The sequence below is a fragment of the Tamandua tetradactyla genome, chromosome 12, assembly GCF_023851605.1.
Source record: "Tamandua tetradactyla isolate mTamTet1 chromosome 12, mTamTet1.pri, whole genome shotgun sequence".
NCBI classification, from domain to species: domain Eukaryota; kingdom Metazoa; phylum Chordata; class Mammalia; order Pilosa; family Myrmecophagidae; genus Tamandua; species Tamandua tetradactyla.
In genome coordinates this window covers 28725193-28742190 of record NC_135338.1, presented here as the reverse complement: position 1 = coordinate 28742190, position 16998 = coordinate 28725193, and the positions used below count along the sequence as shown (strand labels likewise).

Here is a 16998-nt window from a genome sequence, read left to right as displayed (position 1 = left end):
TATTACAAACAAAACCTGCAATGAACATTTGTTTACTGCTTTTGTGTGAATGTACCAAAAGTAATTTAAATTTTTTTATGTTTTTTTTTTTTTTTTCCTTTTCCATGGGCAGGCAACACGAATCAGACCTGGGTCTCCACATGGCAGGCAAGAACTCTGCCACTGGTAATTTAACTTTGACAAGGTACAATTTATCAGCTTTTTCTTATAAGAATAATGCCTTTTCTGTTATGCCTCAGAATATTAAATCTAACTCTAGCACACAAAGTTTGTATTCTATGGTTTAAGTCTTTTATAATTTACTTCAAATTTAGTTCTATAAAACATTTCGAATTATTTTTTTTTACCAGATGTGAAGTTTCCACTGTTTCTTTCCTTGACCCTATGAATGTACTCATATTCCAAAATCATTGTTGAAAAGTCTGTATTTCCCTGTTCTTCATTGATTTGTATGTACATTTTTGTAAAAGTCAGTCATATTTTCTTGTGTGAGTTTATTTCTGATGCTCTATCCTTTCAACAATATCACAGAGTCTTAATGACTGAAGGTTTGTAGTAACTCTTAAAATAATGTAGTGTAATTTGTTCAACTTATTCTCTTTCAAAATTGTTTTGAATATTCTAATTGCTTTGACTTTCTACATCAAATTTAGAATGAGATTGTCTATCTATCTTGATAGAAATCACATTAAACCTTTAGATCAATTTGAGGATAGTTGCCATTTTTACCATGTGTGTCTTCCAATCCATGAACACAGTATATCTAGTCATTTATTTAGATATTCTTGGATTTACTTTAATTAGTATTAATAAGTATATTATTAGCTTTCAGATGACAGCTCCTATACATACTTAGCTAGATTTATGTATTTCATGTTATTGGAGCAATTGTAAAAGACATTGTGTTTTTAGTTTTATCTTCTTATTGATTGGTAGCATATGAAATAAGATTGACTTTTGTACATTGAACTTGTGTCCTGGGAACTTACTAAAGTCAGGCATTAATTTTAAGAGGTTATTTTGTAGATTTTTGAGATTTTCTAACTAAACATACACATCAACTGTGAACAGGGACAGTTTTATTTTTTCCTTTTCATCTGCATGCCTTTTTTTTTTTTTTTTTGTGGTCTTATTGTGCTGGCTAGAATTTTCAGTACAACATTGAAAAAAGAGTTGGGAGAGAGGACATGCTTCCTTTGTTCCTGATTTTATAGGTTAAGTATGATGCTGGGCCTGTTTTTGTAGATGCTTTTTATCAGAATGAATAAGTTCCTTCCTGTTCCTAAATTGATGAGCATTTTTACCATGAATGGGTACTGAATTTTCTTAGGTATTTTTTCTGCAAAAAAATAATGTCAGTTAATATGAAGTATTACATTGATTATTTTATTGGGACTGACAAGCTGTCCTGAAAAGTCCAATTTCGTTATAGTATGTACTTCTTCCTTATAAAATGCTAAATTCAACTTGCTTATATTATAATGTGAATTTTCCATCTGCACTCAAGAGGAATTTGGTCTGTAATTGCTTTTTTTACATTCTGTATGTTGCATTTTCTATTACAGTAATGCCTGGTGACATTGTGTAGAATTAGTTTTATTTTTCATTTAATTTTTAGTAAGATTCAGCAGTGAAGCCATCTGAGCTTTACGTCTTTTCCAAAAACTCTCTTATTATCAATTTATTTACTTTAATATATATTGAACTGTTAAGATTATTCACTTAGTTATGGGCAAGTTTGGTAGGTTCTGATTTTTAAGGAATTGGTCCATTTCATCTAACATCACATTTACGTGTAAAAATTTCATTGTAGTTCTTATTATAATTCTAATGTGTGTGGAACATTCACCATATTCAAAATATGTTTCCTCATTTTCCTTTATCTGTTTGGCTAGGTAGTCATGATTTTACAGATCTTTCAAAAATTGGTTTCATTGATTATATTATTTTTCTGTGTTCCTTTCCATTGATTCCTGCTATTTTCATTATTTCCTTCATTGGGTTTCCTTTGGGTTTATTTCTTGAGGTGGGGGATTAGATTCTTGATATGAGATTTTCCTTTCTGTCTGACTTAAACATTTTTAGTGCTATAACTTTTCCTCTCTGCATTGCTTTAGCTGCATTCCACATATTTCAACATGTGGTATTTTGATTTCATTCAGTACATTTTGTTGTTTTAATTTCCCTAAGCCTTCCCCTTTGATTATTTATATGTGTTTTTAATTTTCAAGTGTCTGGAAATTTTCCTGTCACCTGTCACCTGTCTATTATTAATTTCTATTTTGTTTCTATTATGATCCAAGAACATAGTTTGTATAATTCCAATTCTTTGACATTTATTAGGTTTATTTCATGATCAAAGATACTGACTATTTTGGTGAATATCCTATTCTGGTGCTTGAAAAGGACATGTATTGTGCTGTTGTTGGGTGGTGTGTCCTATGAAAGCCAATCAGTTGGTGGTATTCTTCAATCCTTCAAAATAGTTGTTGACATTTTTGACTAGTCATTCTATCAACTATTAAATGTGATTTGTGGGTGTTGTCAGCTTTAACTCTGGATTTGTTTATTTCTCCTTTCAGTTTTGTTGAGTTTGGCTTCTTGTGTTTTATAGCTCTGTGGTTTGGGGCATAAATATTTAAAATTGTTATGTCTTCATGTTGAATTAACTCTTTTAACACTGTGTAGTGCTCGCTTTAATATAGCGTTTTCTTTGATACAATGTCTACTTCGTCTGATATTAATATATGCACTCCAGCTTTCTTGATACCGTGTTTTCATGGAATAACCTTTTCCAATATTATATTTAATTTCATATATCATATTTGAAGTGCCTTTCTTGCAGTCAACCTATAATAGGCTCATGTGTTTTTTCTATTCTGCCAACCTCTATGCTTTAATTGGTGTGTTTTCACCATTTATAGTTAACATAATTATTTATATTTTTGGATTTAGGTCTACCATTTTTGCCATTGATTTCTTTCATTCCATTTGTTTTGCATTAATGTGTTTCCCATTTCCTGTCTTCCTTTGGGTTACTTCAATACTTTAAATAATCCATTTTCATTTTATAGTGTATTTAGCATATCACTTTTAATATTATATTTAACAGTATCTCTAGGGATTACAACAAGCTTGCATAGCTTATCACCTCTACCAGTATCAACATTTTACCACTTTAAGTGAAATGTAGATACTTTACCACACTACATGCCTACACCTTTTCTACTTTATGACATAGTTGTCTTAAGTATTACTTCAACACACATTGAGAATGACATAAAACAATTAAAATTCTGCTTTGAACTGTCAAACACAATTTTAAAAACTGAAGAAGAGAATAAAAGCCTATTATATTTACTGTATAGGCATCATTTTCAAGCACTTTCTTCATTGCTAATGTACCAAGCTCTTTCCTCATTCCTAATGTACCATTCCTTCTTCCACTTTCATTTCATTTTTTGTCTTAAGAATTCCTTTAGCCAGTCCTCAAAGTAAGTGTGCTGAAATAAACTCTTTCATTTTCCCTACATCTTAGTATATTTTCATTTCACTTAGACTCCAAAGAATATTTTTGCTTGAGGTAGAATTTTGAGTTCACAGATCTCTTTTTTTGTTCTTGAAAGTGCTGTGCCTCTTCTTTCTCATTCCATGATTTCTGGCAATAACTGTGCTCCCCTTTGAATTGCCATTCCCCTCTAGTTGATGTGTTATTTCTATATGACTGTTTTCAATTTTTTTCTTTGTTTTTATTTGGGTAGTTCACTCAGATTCTTGAATCTTCAGTTTATGTGTTTTGCAAATTTTATCATTATTTTGACAAATATTTGTTCATTCCTGCATTGATTTTTTTATTCATCTTCTGTGATTTAGTTCGTTTTCTTTGTATTTTCTCTCTGTTATTCAAATTGGAACATTTCTATTGATCAGTCTTCAAGTTCACTGATTCTAGTCTCATTTCCAGTCTTTGATTGATTCAATCCATTATATTTTTTATTTCAGTGATTGTATTTTTCAATTCTGAAATGTGTTGACTCCATCTTCTCCAGAACCAGAACACAGTCCATTCCATTTTTTAATGTTTTCTTAATTGTGAAATATAACATATTATATAAAACAATAATCTTCAAAGGACATTTTAACAAGTATCTACAGAACAGTTTTCAAAGTTGTTATGGGTTACCATTCCACATCTTCAGCTTTTTCCCTTGTTACTCCCAAACACTGGAAACTAAAAGAAATATCATTATAATGATTCAGCAGTCATACTTGTTTGTTAAATCCTATCTTCTCTGTTATAATTCCTCCTTCTCTTTTGGTCATACTCCCAATCTGTAGTGGTCTTTTCAACATGAAAATTTTGTCCATTCCTTTGTATTGCTGAGTATTATTGCATTCTATGTTTATTCATCCATTGGTTGATTAATATTTGGAATATTTCCAGGTTATAGCTATTGTATAAGCTACCATTGCCTTCATGTACAAGTCTTTATGTAAACATATATTTTTACTTCACTTGTATAAATTACTAGGAATTGAATGGTCATTTGTGTGTATACATTTAATTAATAATAAATTATCCAATTGGATATTTATTTTAGGTTTTTTAAAATTCTTGTCTGCTGTACTTCACAGTGCACACATATTGCATATATTTTGTAAATTTATCCAAAATAATTCATGACTTTGATACTATTGTAAATTGTACCTTTAAATTCAATTTTTCCCATTGATAATACATAGAAATAGGTTTGACTTTTGCTGAATAACATTGTGTCTTAGGAACTTTGTAAATTAAATTTATATTTATAGGGACTTCAATTTAGAATTTTAAAGGGGTTTCTGTGCACTGGACTATGTTGTCTTTGACTACAAATGTTTTTTTTTTTTCAAGTCAAATCTGTATGCCTTTTTATTTTTATTTCTTTCCTTATTATACTGGCTAGGACCTCTATTACTACGTTGAAATCAAGAATGATAGTAGACATCCTTCATTTGTCCCTAATTAAAGTAGGAGTAATTCTTCATCATTAAATATGCTTTTTACTATAGCTATCTCATAGATACTCTTTATCAGGTTGAAGAAGTTTCCATCTATTCCTAGTTCAATGAGAGTTTTCATCATAAATGGGTGTTGAATAAAGTCAAATGCTTTGTATCGACTGAGATGATCATATGATTTTTCTCTGTGTTCTTTGACTATAGTTAATTACATTGATTGATTTTCAAATGTTAAAGCAACATTGTATTGCTAGAATAAATTCCAATTGGGCATAATAACCATCATCTTCTATATACATGTCTGTATTCGGTTGGTTAATATTCTGTTAATATTTTTATGCCTGTATTCATGAGGAATAGTTTTCTTTAGTTTTCATTTCTTATAATGTCTCTGTCTGATAGCAAGTGGCACTAATCTCATAAAAGAGAGTTTGGAATTTATGTTATTTTATCTTGCTTGACTCGCTGTATTTTTACAAATATGTTTATTCCATTTTGATTTAATGTAAGTGCTGATATTTTAGTCTCGTCTTGCAATTTTTGTGTTCTCTTTTCATTGTTTATTTTTCCCTGCCTTTTAAAAATGTATCAGTTATTAGTTATTATTTCATGTTATCTTGTTTGTATTAGTCCTACATTTGTATAGTATATAGTGGTTACTCCTGAGATGTGCTGTCCAAAAGAAATAGAATGTGAACCACATATTAATTTTAAATATTCTAGTAGTCACATTAAAAACAGTGGGAAATACACCATTGAAATTAATTTTAATAATATATCTCTATAACTCAATATATTCAAATATTATAATTTCAACATGCAATCAGTAGAAAAGTTATTAATGAGATATTTTACTTTTTCTGCATTGTATTCAAAATCAAATGTGTATATTACATTTTCAGCACCTTTCAATTTGGGCCAGCCACGTCTCAAGTGCTCAACAGTCACTTGTGACCAATGACTCCTATAGTAGACAGTCCTATGCTAGAGATTAGAATATGTACTCTTTCCTTAATACAGCCTACATTGGATTAGTGTTTTCCTACTTCATTACATAATAAATACCTTAAAACATTCTCTGAATCCTTAAAGGCATAAGTCAAGCTAAAAGAATTATTAGCAGTGAAAACTCCTTATCTGATTAATTGATTTTTTAATCTGAACAAAACATGGTTGATCAAAAGTTAAATATCCCAGTTTGTCATCCAAAGCTCAACTGTAAATTAGAAAGACTACAGCTCTCTATTAATAAGAGAAGATTATAGACAATGCACAGACACGAACTTGAAAATATCAAAAAGTTATCACCAAGTGAGGATCATTTGAAAGTGAAAGATCAGAAGAAAGAATCTGGAATCAGCTTGCAACTGTTTTTGCATTATTCTTCCAAAGAATGGAGACATATAAAACATTTTTATAACAGAAATATTTTTACACAGAAAAATATGTTTATAGCTCAACAATGACTTCATTAAAAACTATTTTGGGGTGAGGTGCGACAGTGGCTCAAGTGGCATGCCAAGACCTGGGTTGGATTCCCAAAGCCTGCCCATGCAAAAAAAAAAAAAACCTATTTTAGGGAGATCACTTTTTAAAAAAGTAAGTATACACAATATATAATTTTAAGTATTTTTCATTATTCATTATCTTTTCTTCATAGTTATGAAATATTTAATTCATCTTTGAGTACTTTATTCTTATTTGTAACTGTTAATTTATGTAATGTTTTATTTATACCATTTAAACCATATTTATAATATTTATTTTATTTTTAACGTTAATACTTCATGTACTTGCTCATAGTTAAAATTATTAATTTTTGTTATTCTAAGTATTATTTTTATAAATATGTTTATTTGCTACTTTGTGATGCATGAACATTTTATTTGAAATACATTAAATAATTAAACTGGTCTTCATCATACCATGGATTTTGAATATTTGATATATTTAAAATGCTGATGTTACCTGAATATTTATATTGTTTGATCAATATTTTAATACCATTAGTAAATTATTTCCAAAATTACTGTAGTTCTGCCATTATTTTGCTGCAGTATTAAAATCATGTATTATTCTTCATACATATTTATTCTGTTTAGTTTGCAGAATCAAATCTGTCTTCAGTTAATTTACTGCTACTGCCTATCCCCATAGTTAATTTGAATAAGCTTTGTTGTTAGAAGCACTCTATAGCTGCAATCATAAAGGTATACACATTGAAATATGTGTCAAGTGATATACATAATTCAACTTTTCATATTTCATTCTAATTATTATCTACCCACAAAACTCCACCTGTAGCTAGAGCCAGATATTCTTTTACCCCCTTGCATAACAACCCATTATGAAGGCAGTTTTCTTTGCTAATGCATGAAAGTCTTTTAATCAGTGGCCTTGTAAAATCACAATGTACCACAAGTTCAGTGCTAAACATATAAATCATCTATAAAATTTCTCCAGCCTAGTGAATAGTTGGGTTAATATTAGGGTGGTATATGGAAACTCTTTATTTTGTGTATTTTATGCATGACTTCTCCAATTGAAGAAAAAAAATTAAAAAAATTTTTTTCCACTCCCATTTTGGCCACTTCAAAGTGAAAAAAGATACCACCCAAATGTAAACTGTTCCTTTCTCCCAATAGTAAACATTAAAACCACATGGAAATGTTAGCAATCCATGTCGTAAACTACTTTTAATATCAACACTAATTGTATGTCACATGGATGACAAACAGCCTATTACAAATTGTATAATGAAGCAGTAAAAAAATGGGAAGCTGTTAATTATCCCTCCTTCCTCTAATTCAGCTTTGTCTTAAAATTGAATGTACACAAGATCCTTAGTGATATTACCATTATGTTCTGTCTTTGACCTAATTCAGTAGTGACACTAATGACATTGCCAAAAGATGTCTTTTAAACATTGCAGAAAACAAGAAAGGTATGTACCAGGCCCTGGAATGTAACTCCTTTTTGTCCAAGCTAGGAAATGACTCCAGAATCTTTGCTTTGACTACTTCCTCTATTGTCACCAAAGAATTTAGTTACCCGCTCCTCTGCCCTCTACCAAGATGAAGCCTTTAAAATGTCTTTACTTCTCCATTACCTCACCAATGAAGAAAGAGTGATAATAGTTTTGCTTCTACACTCCACTTGCCTCTGTACCCACAACATGTTCTTTGCTGAGAGTATATTATTTTGTTTTAAAAGTTAGTCCCAAGTTCATTTTACAGTATCTGAGAAGACTTGATTTGTCTAAGACTGATTCACTATAGGTTGGCCTAACAGAGAAGAAGTTGACCTGCAGAGGTTCATAGAAATCAACTACAAACCAACAGTAAGGCAATAATTTTGGAGAAAACTGAGACTGATCTGCCATATCATATCATTGCAGCTGCAGAGCTTGGACCTTAGTGGAGTGATCACACAGGGAAGTGACTAGTGTTCCATCAATCATGAATGCTTAGGTAGGAAAATAAGGTGAGATAGGCGCAATGTTCTGTCACATTATACTACTCTAATTGCTAAGCCTGAGCCCCAGACCCATAATCGCATCAGGGAAGGGGTAGATGGTCTACCAAGCAATGAATTCCGAGGTGGCATCAGAGAGATGTGGACTAGGGTTCTACCATGTCTTATCAATATTGAATGCTATTTCAGGGAGAGACACTGCTTCCCAAAAGATGGAGCTTATAATCCCCATAGTCTATGGTCAATTGTCTTCCACCGCGCCTAGAACTGTGTGCTACAGAAACCATCAGGCAATAGGAAATTATACATAATTCACCACTCCTGTCTCTGTGTGCTAAGCACAGTGCCAAAAGGCCTGGTGTGTATGCTGTCTATGGATTTGCCTTTGTTTGTATAAAATCCATTATGAATGGGTCAAAATTTAAATGTTAAAAAATATTTAAAAATCAGTGATGATATAATGATAATAAAGAACATGATACCATTGTATAGTTTGAGACCAAAATTCATTACTACACTGCTTTAGATCACTCAGACTTAACAGTTAGCCAGTTGTATTTATAGCAACCATTTTTCTCTGGACTGTTCAAATAAAAATGATAACTAAGTCCTTTCTTCCCTTTTGCACTTACTTGAAATTTTTAGTTATAGTTTTTGTGCTAGTTTGAAGGATTTATGTACCCTAGAAAAGTGATGCTTTAATCCTAATCCCATTTTGTAAAGGCAGCATTTCTTCTAATCCCTAATCAGTACTGTATGTTGGAAACTTTAATTAGATTTTTTCCATGGAGATGTGACTCAATCAAGTGTGGGTATTAAACTTGATTAGGTGGAGACATGTCCACCATTCAAGGTGGGTCTTAATTAGTTTACTGGAATCCTATAAAAAAAGAAGTATTCTGGGGAAAGCTTCAGACAGCTGCAGAATCACGAACTAGAGAGTTCCTTTGAGAACGATGGGATAATGAGGAGATTCTGAGAGAGCAGAGACCACCACAGAACCATGAAGCAGAGAGTCCACCAGCCAGCAACTTTTGGAGATGAGGAAGGAAAACATCTCCTGGGGAGCTTCACGAAACAAGAAGCCAGAAGAGAAAGGTAGCAGACTTTGCCATGTGCCCTTCCAGTTGAGAGAGAAACCCTAAACATCATCAGCCTTCTTGAACCTAAGTATCTTTCCCTGGATGCCTTAGAGTGGACATTTTTATAGACTTGTTTTAATTGTGACATTTTTTCAGCCATAGAACTGTAAACTAAAAACTTATTAAATTCCCCTTTTTTAAAAGCCATCTGTTTCTGGTATATCACATTCCAGTAGCTCGCAAACTAAAACAGTGTTTGACCAACAGGGATGAATAGATTTGGAGCTTTATTTTTAAGGTCAATTTACAGAAGCTAAATTCCACTTAATCCATTACCACCTATTATTGAAATGTATAGTTAACTAAATAAAAGATTCTTCTTGGGAATATGTCACCGTAGCAAGTAAAGATAGTTACCTTCATTTAAATTAAAGTTTTCAGTTGATCTGCATATTTGTCATGACAGTGGGCAGTGCTTGCATCCTATTTGGGGTACTGAGCAAATAAATTTTTCATTTTAAACAAACAAGCACAAAAACTTGCTATAAAGCCACAATAATCAAAACCGTGTGGCACTGGCAGAAAGATACACATTTAGACTAATGAAATAAAATTGAGAGTTCAGAATAACCCCATACATCTATGGCCAACTGATTGGCTATACAAGGTTGCCAAGGTCCTTCATTGGGGAAATAATGGCCTTTTAAACAAATGCTGCTGGGAAAACTAAATGTCTACTTGCAAGAGAATGAAGTTGTACCCTTACTTCCCAACATACACAAAAGTTAATGCTCGTTGGAACAAAAAGCTAAACACAAGAGCTAAAATCATAAAATGCTTAGAAGAAAACATGTGGGGAACTGTCATAATTTTGGATTTGTTTATGGTTTCTTAGATATGACACTAAAAGCACAAGCAAAAACAGAAAAAAATTAGATAAAATTGACTTCATCAAAATTAACTTTTGTACCTTAAAGAACACTATCAAGAAAGTAAAAAGACAATTTACAGAATGGGAGAAAATAATTGTGAACCACATATCTATTAGTGTTTGATATCCAACATAACAACAAAAAGACAACCCAATTGGAAAATAGTCAAAAGACTTGGATATATATTTCTCCAGAGAAAATACAAAAAATGACAAATAAGCACATGAAAAGAGGGTCAACATCGTTGGTTGTCAGGGAAATGTGAATCAAAACCACAGTGCGATACCACTTCACACTCAATAGGATGGCAATTAAAAAAAAATTAAGTGTTGGTGAGGTTGAAAAGAAATAGAAAATTTTATACATTGTTGGTGGCATTGATAAAATGGTTCAGCCACTGGAAATCAGGTTGGTGGTTCCTCAGAAAAGTTGAAAATAAGATTTACCATACCACAGGTCAATCCCTTTCCTTGGGATATAACCAAAAGAGTTGAAAGCAAGAACTTGAATGGATATTTGGACATCAGCACTATTCACAATAGCCAAAAGGTGGAAGCAACCCAAATATCCATCAATAGATGAATGAATAAACACAATGAGGTATGTACACACAATGGCATTTTATTTAGCTAATAAAAGGAATAAAATCCCAATATGTGCTACAACATGGATGAATACTGAAGATAGTATGTTGAGTGAGATAAGCCAGATGCAAAAAAAGGAAATATTGTGTGATCTTGGTGATATGATATGCCCAGAAGAAGCAAATTCCATAAAGACAGATGGTATAAAATAGGTTACTAGAGACAGGCATAGGGAGAGGAGGAGAGAGTTATTACCTAAAGGGTTAAGTGCTTTTTTAGATGAGAAAACGTTTGAGTAGTGGGACTGTGGAAAGGTGGAAGAGTAGGGAACTCCAGGACTCAGTCTTGCAGGCAAAAAAAGAAAACTATTAAACAAGAAAGAACTGTCTGAAACAAATATTTTGAAACCCTGGTGACCAAAGAACACTGTACAACACCCAAGGAAGAGTGGGAGGAAAAAACTAATAAAGTTAAAAAGAATAAGTTGTTGTCTCTGCCTGTAGGCTACTTGCACCTGGACCCCTCTATTGCAGCAGGCTGGCCTGAGGTAAAGCTCCTGACTAGCTCACTGGTGACAGGGAAGGACCGAGAAGGACATAAAAATTTCTCCTCCTCAAGAAAATGTGGACACAACTTGTTACTGATCAAAGTTTTCAATTAGCGACTTGGGATCACTTGTCCATCCCAGACAAAGGCAGTGCCAGCCATGGGTTCAACCAAGTTCAGACAGGGGCCACAGAGGAGGAGACTTAAAGATTTAGGCTTCCTCAGAGCTGCTGGAGAGTTAGTGAAAGGGCTGCATTTTTCTGGACAAGTGAAGAAAGCCCAGCTTTGGGGTTCTATGGAAAAAGCCTTTGGTGCCTTTCTTCATCTCTCCACAGACACTTTGAAGTCAGTTTCCTACTCTAATTGTTGCAGGTAGCAGGCCAGATTTTCCTGGTCTAATTACTGCTAATAGTGGGTCAGATTTTCCTGTTCATTGCCCATTTGAATATTCAATCTTTTATGTCACTGAGGGTTATTCCATTGGATGACCATACCACCAGGTATTTATCCATTTGCCTATATAAGACTCTGTTTATTTTCAGATTTTGGAATAAATTTAAGAATAACTCTGCTATGGATATTCATATACAAGACTATTTGAGCAAATCATAGGAGTGGCATTTCTGGATCTTAAGGTAAGTATAAGTATAGCTACATTAAGAAACTCTTAATAATTATACCTTCACTTTTTCCATTTATGATGTCTATCTATATTATTTTTCCATCAGTCTCCTCAACTCTACCCTATTTCTATAACGTGTGAGTCAGGCTAATTGTACATTCAAAACCCTTGCAAGAATTTTGTAATATAACTTATGTAGACAGCTTAATTGAACACCATAAGTACATGGAACCTTGGGTAGGATATAAGATTTTGTTGGTTTGTCCAGAGTGATGCCCCGATAAATCCCAAAGTGATTTGAACAGTGAATAAAAAAGCATTTGCAAAGCCCCCTTTGGGGAATGGTGAGAAAGGGGGAAAATTCAACCTCCCCAAGTTGAATTCTTGATATTCTCATAAGCAGTGCAGACAACCAAAGCTATAGGTTGAGCCCCCAATCTTGGGATTTGTTCATATGAAACTTAACCCCACAAAGGATAGGTCAAGCCTACTTAAAATTAGGCCTAAGAGTCACCCCCAGGAGAACCTCTTCTGTTGCTCAGATGTGGCCTCTCTCTCCTGCCAACACAACAAACAAACTCACCACCCCCTCCATCTGCATGGGACATGACTCCCAGGGGTGTGGACCTTCCTGACAATGTGGGACAGAAATCCTGGAATGAGCTGAGACTCAGCATCAAGAGACTGAGAAAAACCCTAGAATAAGCTAAACTCAGCATCAAGGAATTGAGAAAATCTTCTCAAACAAAAGGGGGAAGAGTGAAATGAGATAAAATAAAGTGTCAATGGCTGAGAGATTCCAAACCAAGTCGAGAGGTTATCTTGGAGGTTATTCCTATGCATTAAATAGATACCACCTTGTTAGTCAAGATGTAGTGGAGAGACTGAAGGGAACTGCCTGAAAATGTAGAGCTGTGTTCCAGTAGCCATGTTTCTTGAAGATGATTGTATTCACAATGTGACTGTGTGATTGTGAAAACCTTATGTCTGATGCTCCTTTTATCTACCTTATCAACAGATGAGTAAAACATACGGAATAAAGATGAATAATAGGGGGAACAAATGATAAAATAACTTTAGATTGAAATGCTGGTGATCGATGAGGGGGAGGGGTGGGGGGTATGGTATCTATGAATTTTTTTTCTGTTTTCTTTTTCTTTTTCTGAATAGATGCAAATGTTGCAAGAAATGATCATGATGATGAATATGCAACTTTGTGATGATATAGTGAATTACTGATTATATATGTAGAATGGAATGATCAAAAGTTAGGAATGTTTGTGTTTGGTGTTTTCTGGTATTTAAAAAAAATTAAAATTAAAAAAAAAGTATCAACACACCCCCCAAAAGAAAATAAAATCATGCAAGAAGAAGCTTCCTCTCTCCTCACTATTGTTTACATCCCCTTTTTTAATTAGATGCAAACTCCTTTCTTCATTATGATTTGGGAAAAAACTCATTATAACTATTCTGAAATTGCACCAAACACATTTATTCTTCTTTTGTGACTTTCCCCAAGGGAATACAGGACTCTTTAGCTCCCCTATTTTCCATCTTCCCTAGGTCTCCTGTCCTAGGGTCCTCAGTTCACCAAGCCTCCCCTAATGAGCCCTCCATTGTTACGTAATAACCTCCCCACCCCACCTCCCCCACTCAGTGGAGACCAGCACCACTCAAATCTCCTCATGACTGCCCTGCTGGGAAAGCTGCTGTTTCACACTTGTCTGGACTTGTCACCCACTTGATTGCATTTTCTTAGCTCTCAGGCCCCCACACTCATGGGTCCTGCCTGGGCCCAGACTCTCCTGAGAGGTCCTCTCTTGGTGCATATGTTCTGGACCCTCTGGTCCTCTGTCTGCTGCTCCCATGACCCACCAGCATGGAGATTCACTTCCTCTGAAGTTGTGATCCCCAGGAAGATGCCCCGCAGGGTGGGTGGAGCTGAGATGTCAGGCCAGCTCTCCTACAGCATGCGCTTCCATGGCCGAAGACACGTGGTTCACATGAAGGTAAAGAAGAGGCTGCTGCCCAGACATTTTCCTGTTATTACCAATAGTGATCAAGGCACCATGCAGGAGGATTACCCCTATGTCCCTCGAGATTGCTATTACTACAGCTTCCTGGAAGGGGTTCCTGGGTCCATGGCCACACTGGACACCTGCTATGGGGGTCTGCGTGGCATGCTGCAGGTGGATGACTTTACTTATGAGATCAAACCCTTGGAGGCATCTTCCAAATTTGAGCACGTGGTTTCTTTGCTTGTGTCAGAAGGAACATCAGGCCAGGCTGAAAGGTGTAGGAATGAAGGGGAAGAAAGAAATCAAGCATTTGAAGAGACAAAATTTGCAGAAACTCCTAGAGCAGGCCCCATTTATCTGTGGTGGCCACATAGGAAATACCTGAAACTTCACTATACAGTTTCCAATTCATTGTTTAGACTAAACCCGAACAAGACAAATGTAATAGAGAAAATAGTGCTCTTTAACAACATACTGCATACCATTTATGCACAAGGTCGTCTAGAAGTGAACATACGTGTTTTGTGCATATGGGACAGTCGTGATATAGTGAGTCTTAATAGACCATGGTCTGCAGCTGCAACTGCAAGTGATTTTGGTGTGTGGAAATTTCACGCATGGTTCAAGCACATACCGCACGATGCTACAATTCTTCTTACAGGACATCAATTAGGAAAGCACAGATATCATGCCACTGCAAATAGCATATGCAATGCTAACTGGGGAGTGGTATACGTACATGCGTCAATGTTTCACATATTTCTGGCTGCCACTATTGCAGCACATGCAGTAGGTCATGCATTTGAACTTACACATGATAAAGAAAGTTGTCACTGTTTTCGAAGAACCAACTGTGTCATGGCTCCTGTGCCTGGTCTTCTAGATATGTTGAGCAATTGTTCTTATGGAACACTGCATGCATGGCTTAATAGATGGGATCCTTGTCTGAGTCCACAAAATGTTCCATACACTAACTTTCCTTATATAGCTCCTCGTTGTGGAGACAAGGTCATAAATCAGAATGAAGAATGTGACTGTGGCTCCTTAAAAGAGTGTACAAATGATAAATGCTGCGGGACCAACTGTATCCTCACCCTTGGCAGTGTTTGTAATACAGGAAGTTGCTGCAGTAGCTGTAAATATGCCCCTCCTGGACTAATCTGCAGAGATATACATGGTATTTGTGATCTACCAGAATATTGTGATGGGAAAGCACAGGAATGCCCAAATGACTTTTATGTCCAAGATGGAACCCCATGTTCACCATCAGCCGTTTGTATGAGAGGAAATTGTAGTGATCGTGATATGCAGTGTCAAGCCCTTTTTGGCTTACATATAAAAGATGCTGCACCAACATGCTATAACAAGTTGAATATGATAGGTGACCGATTTGGAAACTGTGGGGTGAGGGTGCAAGCAGGGGGAGGAAAGCCTTTTAAATGTGAAGAGGATGATGTTCTTTGTGGACTGCTGCACTGTGGTAGTACCAAATATATCCCTGGTGGAGGTGAGCACACTACATTTCGTCACATAATAATACCAGGTAGGAAACAAGTAACATGCTTTGGATATGAGGCACATTTTGGGGTAGAATTGCCTGAAATGGGGCTTGTGGTGGATGGAGCAACTTGCGGCCCTGGAAGATACTGTTTAAAACAGAATTGTACTTATTATCAAGACTTGGGTTTTGATTGTGATGTGAAGAAATGCAATTTCAGAGGAGTCTGCAACAACAACAGAAATTGCCACTGTCAGCATGGTTGGAGACCACCACTTTGTGAACAGATAGGAACAGGTGGCAGTACAGATAGTGGTCCTCCACCTGCCAGAGAATATGGTATTCAAGTCAACATAATCTTTAATGTAAGCAAGATACTAGTGATAGTAATGGTGCGCACAAGTCTAATTCTGGTTACATTTATCATTGGTGCCCTTTCACAAATACTAAGACATATACGACGAAGGGCAGAGACGTAAATTGATGGTGGCAATGTATCCTAACAGGAGACCACAAAAGAGGAAATAGTATTGGCACTTAGTGGGAAAAGGATCAATAATCACTCTGAAATTACATAATCCTTAATGTATAGTGAGGTTGTCACCTTGAAATAAAATGACTTGGCAATTAAGAAAGGTTTTTTGTGTTTTAATTTGGTTAACTTTCCATGTCTGGTCATGTTCTGTATACTTTTATGGGTGATGGCAGAAACTCTTGGATTCTGTAAAAAGAGGACCTGTACTTAAGATTTGGATCCTAATTTTTATAGATGCCCTTTTAGAAAATCAAATAATTTATGCAATTATTTGAACAGTTTCAAGGACTTTTTAATCTCGGTTATGAACTAGATTTTTGTAGCTTAAATTATTTTTGTTTAACAAAGCAAATAAAAATTACACTTGGCAGTGATGCAGTAAGAATCAAAGGCTTTTTGTGTCACGTGGATATGAATTTAACATTGATTCTACCACCTGCTAACTCTGTGATCTTGGTCAAGATCAGTAGTTTATATTTGGGAATGAAGCACACTTTTCCAGGGTTTAGTGATCAAAAGAATAAAAAGAAACCAAAAGTAAGCATCTGAAGAGGCCAGGCCTATTTTAGGCATTTAATACATGCTAGATGCTATCACTCACATTATTGGCATTATTGTATTGTGCTAAACCATGGGTATTTCAAGTATCATTCTTTGGCCCTTATACCTTTACCGCAATACCATAACAAAAGGATACATTGATCAC

The 16998-nt window shown here is 34.8% G+C and overlaps 1 protein-coding gene across 1 annotated transcript; it reads left to right on the top strand.

The window, feature by feature from the left end:
• Positions 1-13886: 13886 nt before the first annotated feature.
• LOC143651934 (disintegrin and metalloproteinase domain-containing protein 21-like) lies at positions 13887-16379 on the top strand. Its single transcript, XM_077122873.1, has one exon. The coding sequence runs from the start codon at positions 14020-14022 to the stop codon at positions 16234-16236; it is 2217 nt and encodes a 738-aa protein (XP_076978988.1). The 5' UTR covers positions 13887-14019; the 3' UTR covers positions 16237-16379.
• Positions 16380-16998: the final 619 nt, after the last annotated feature.

Excerpts from the sequence above, each read along its gene's own strand:
- LOC143651934 (XM_077122873.1), top strand. The coding sequence starts at position 14,020 with ATGGGTCCTGCCTGGGCCCAGACTCTCCTGAGAGGTCCTCTCTTGGTG.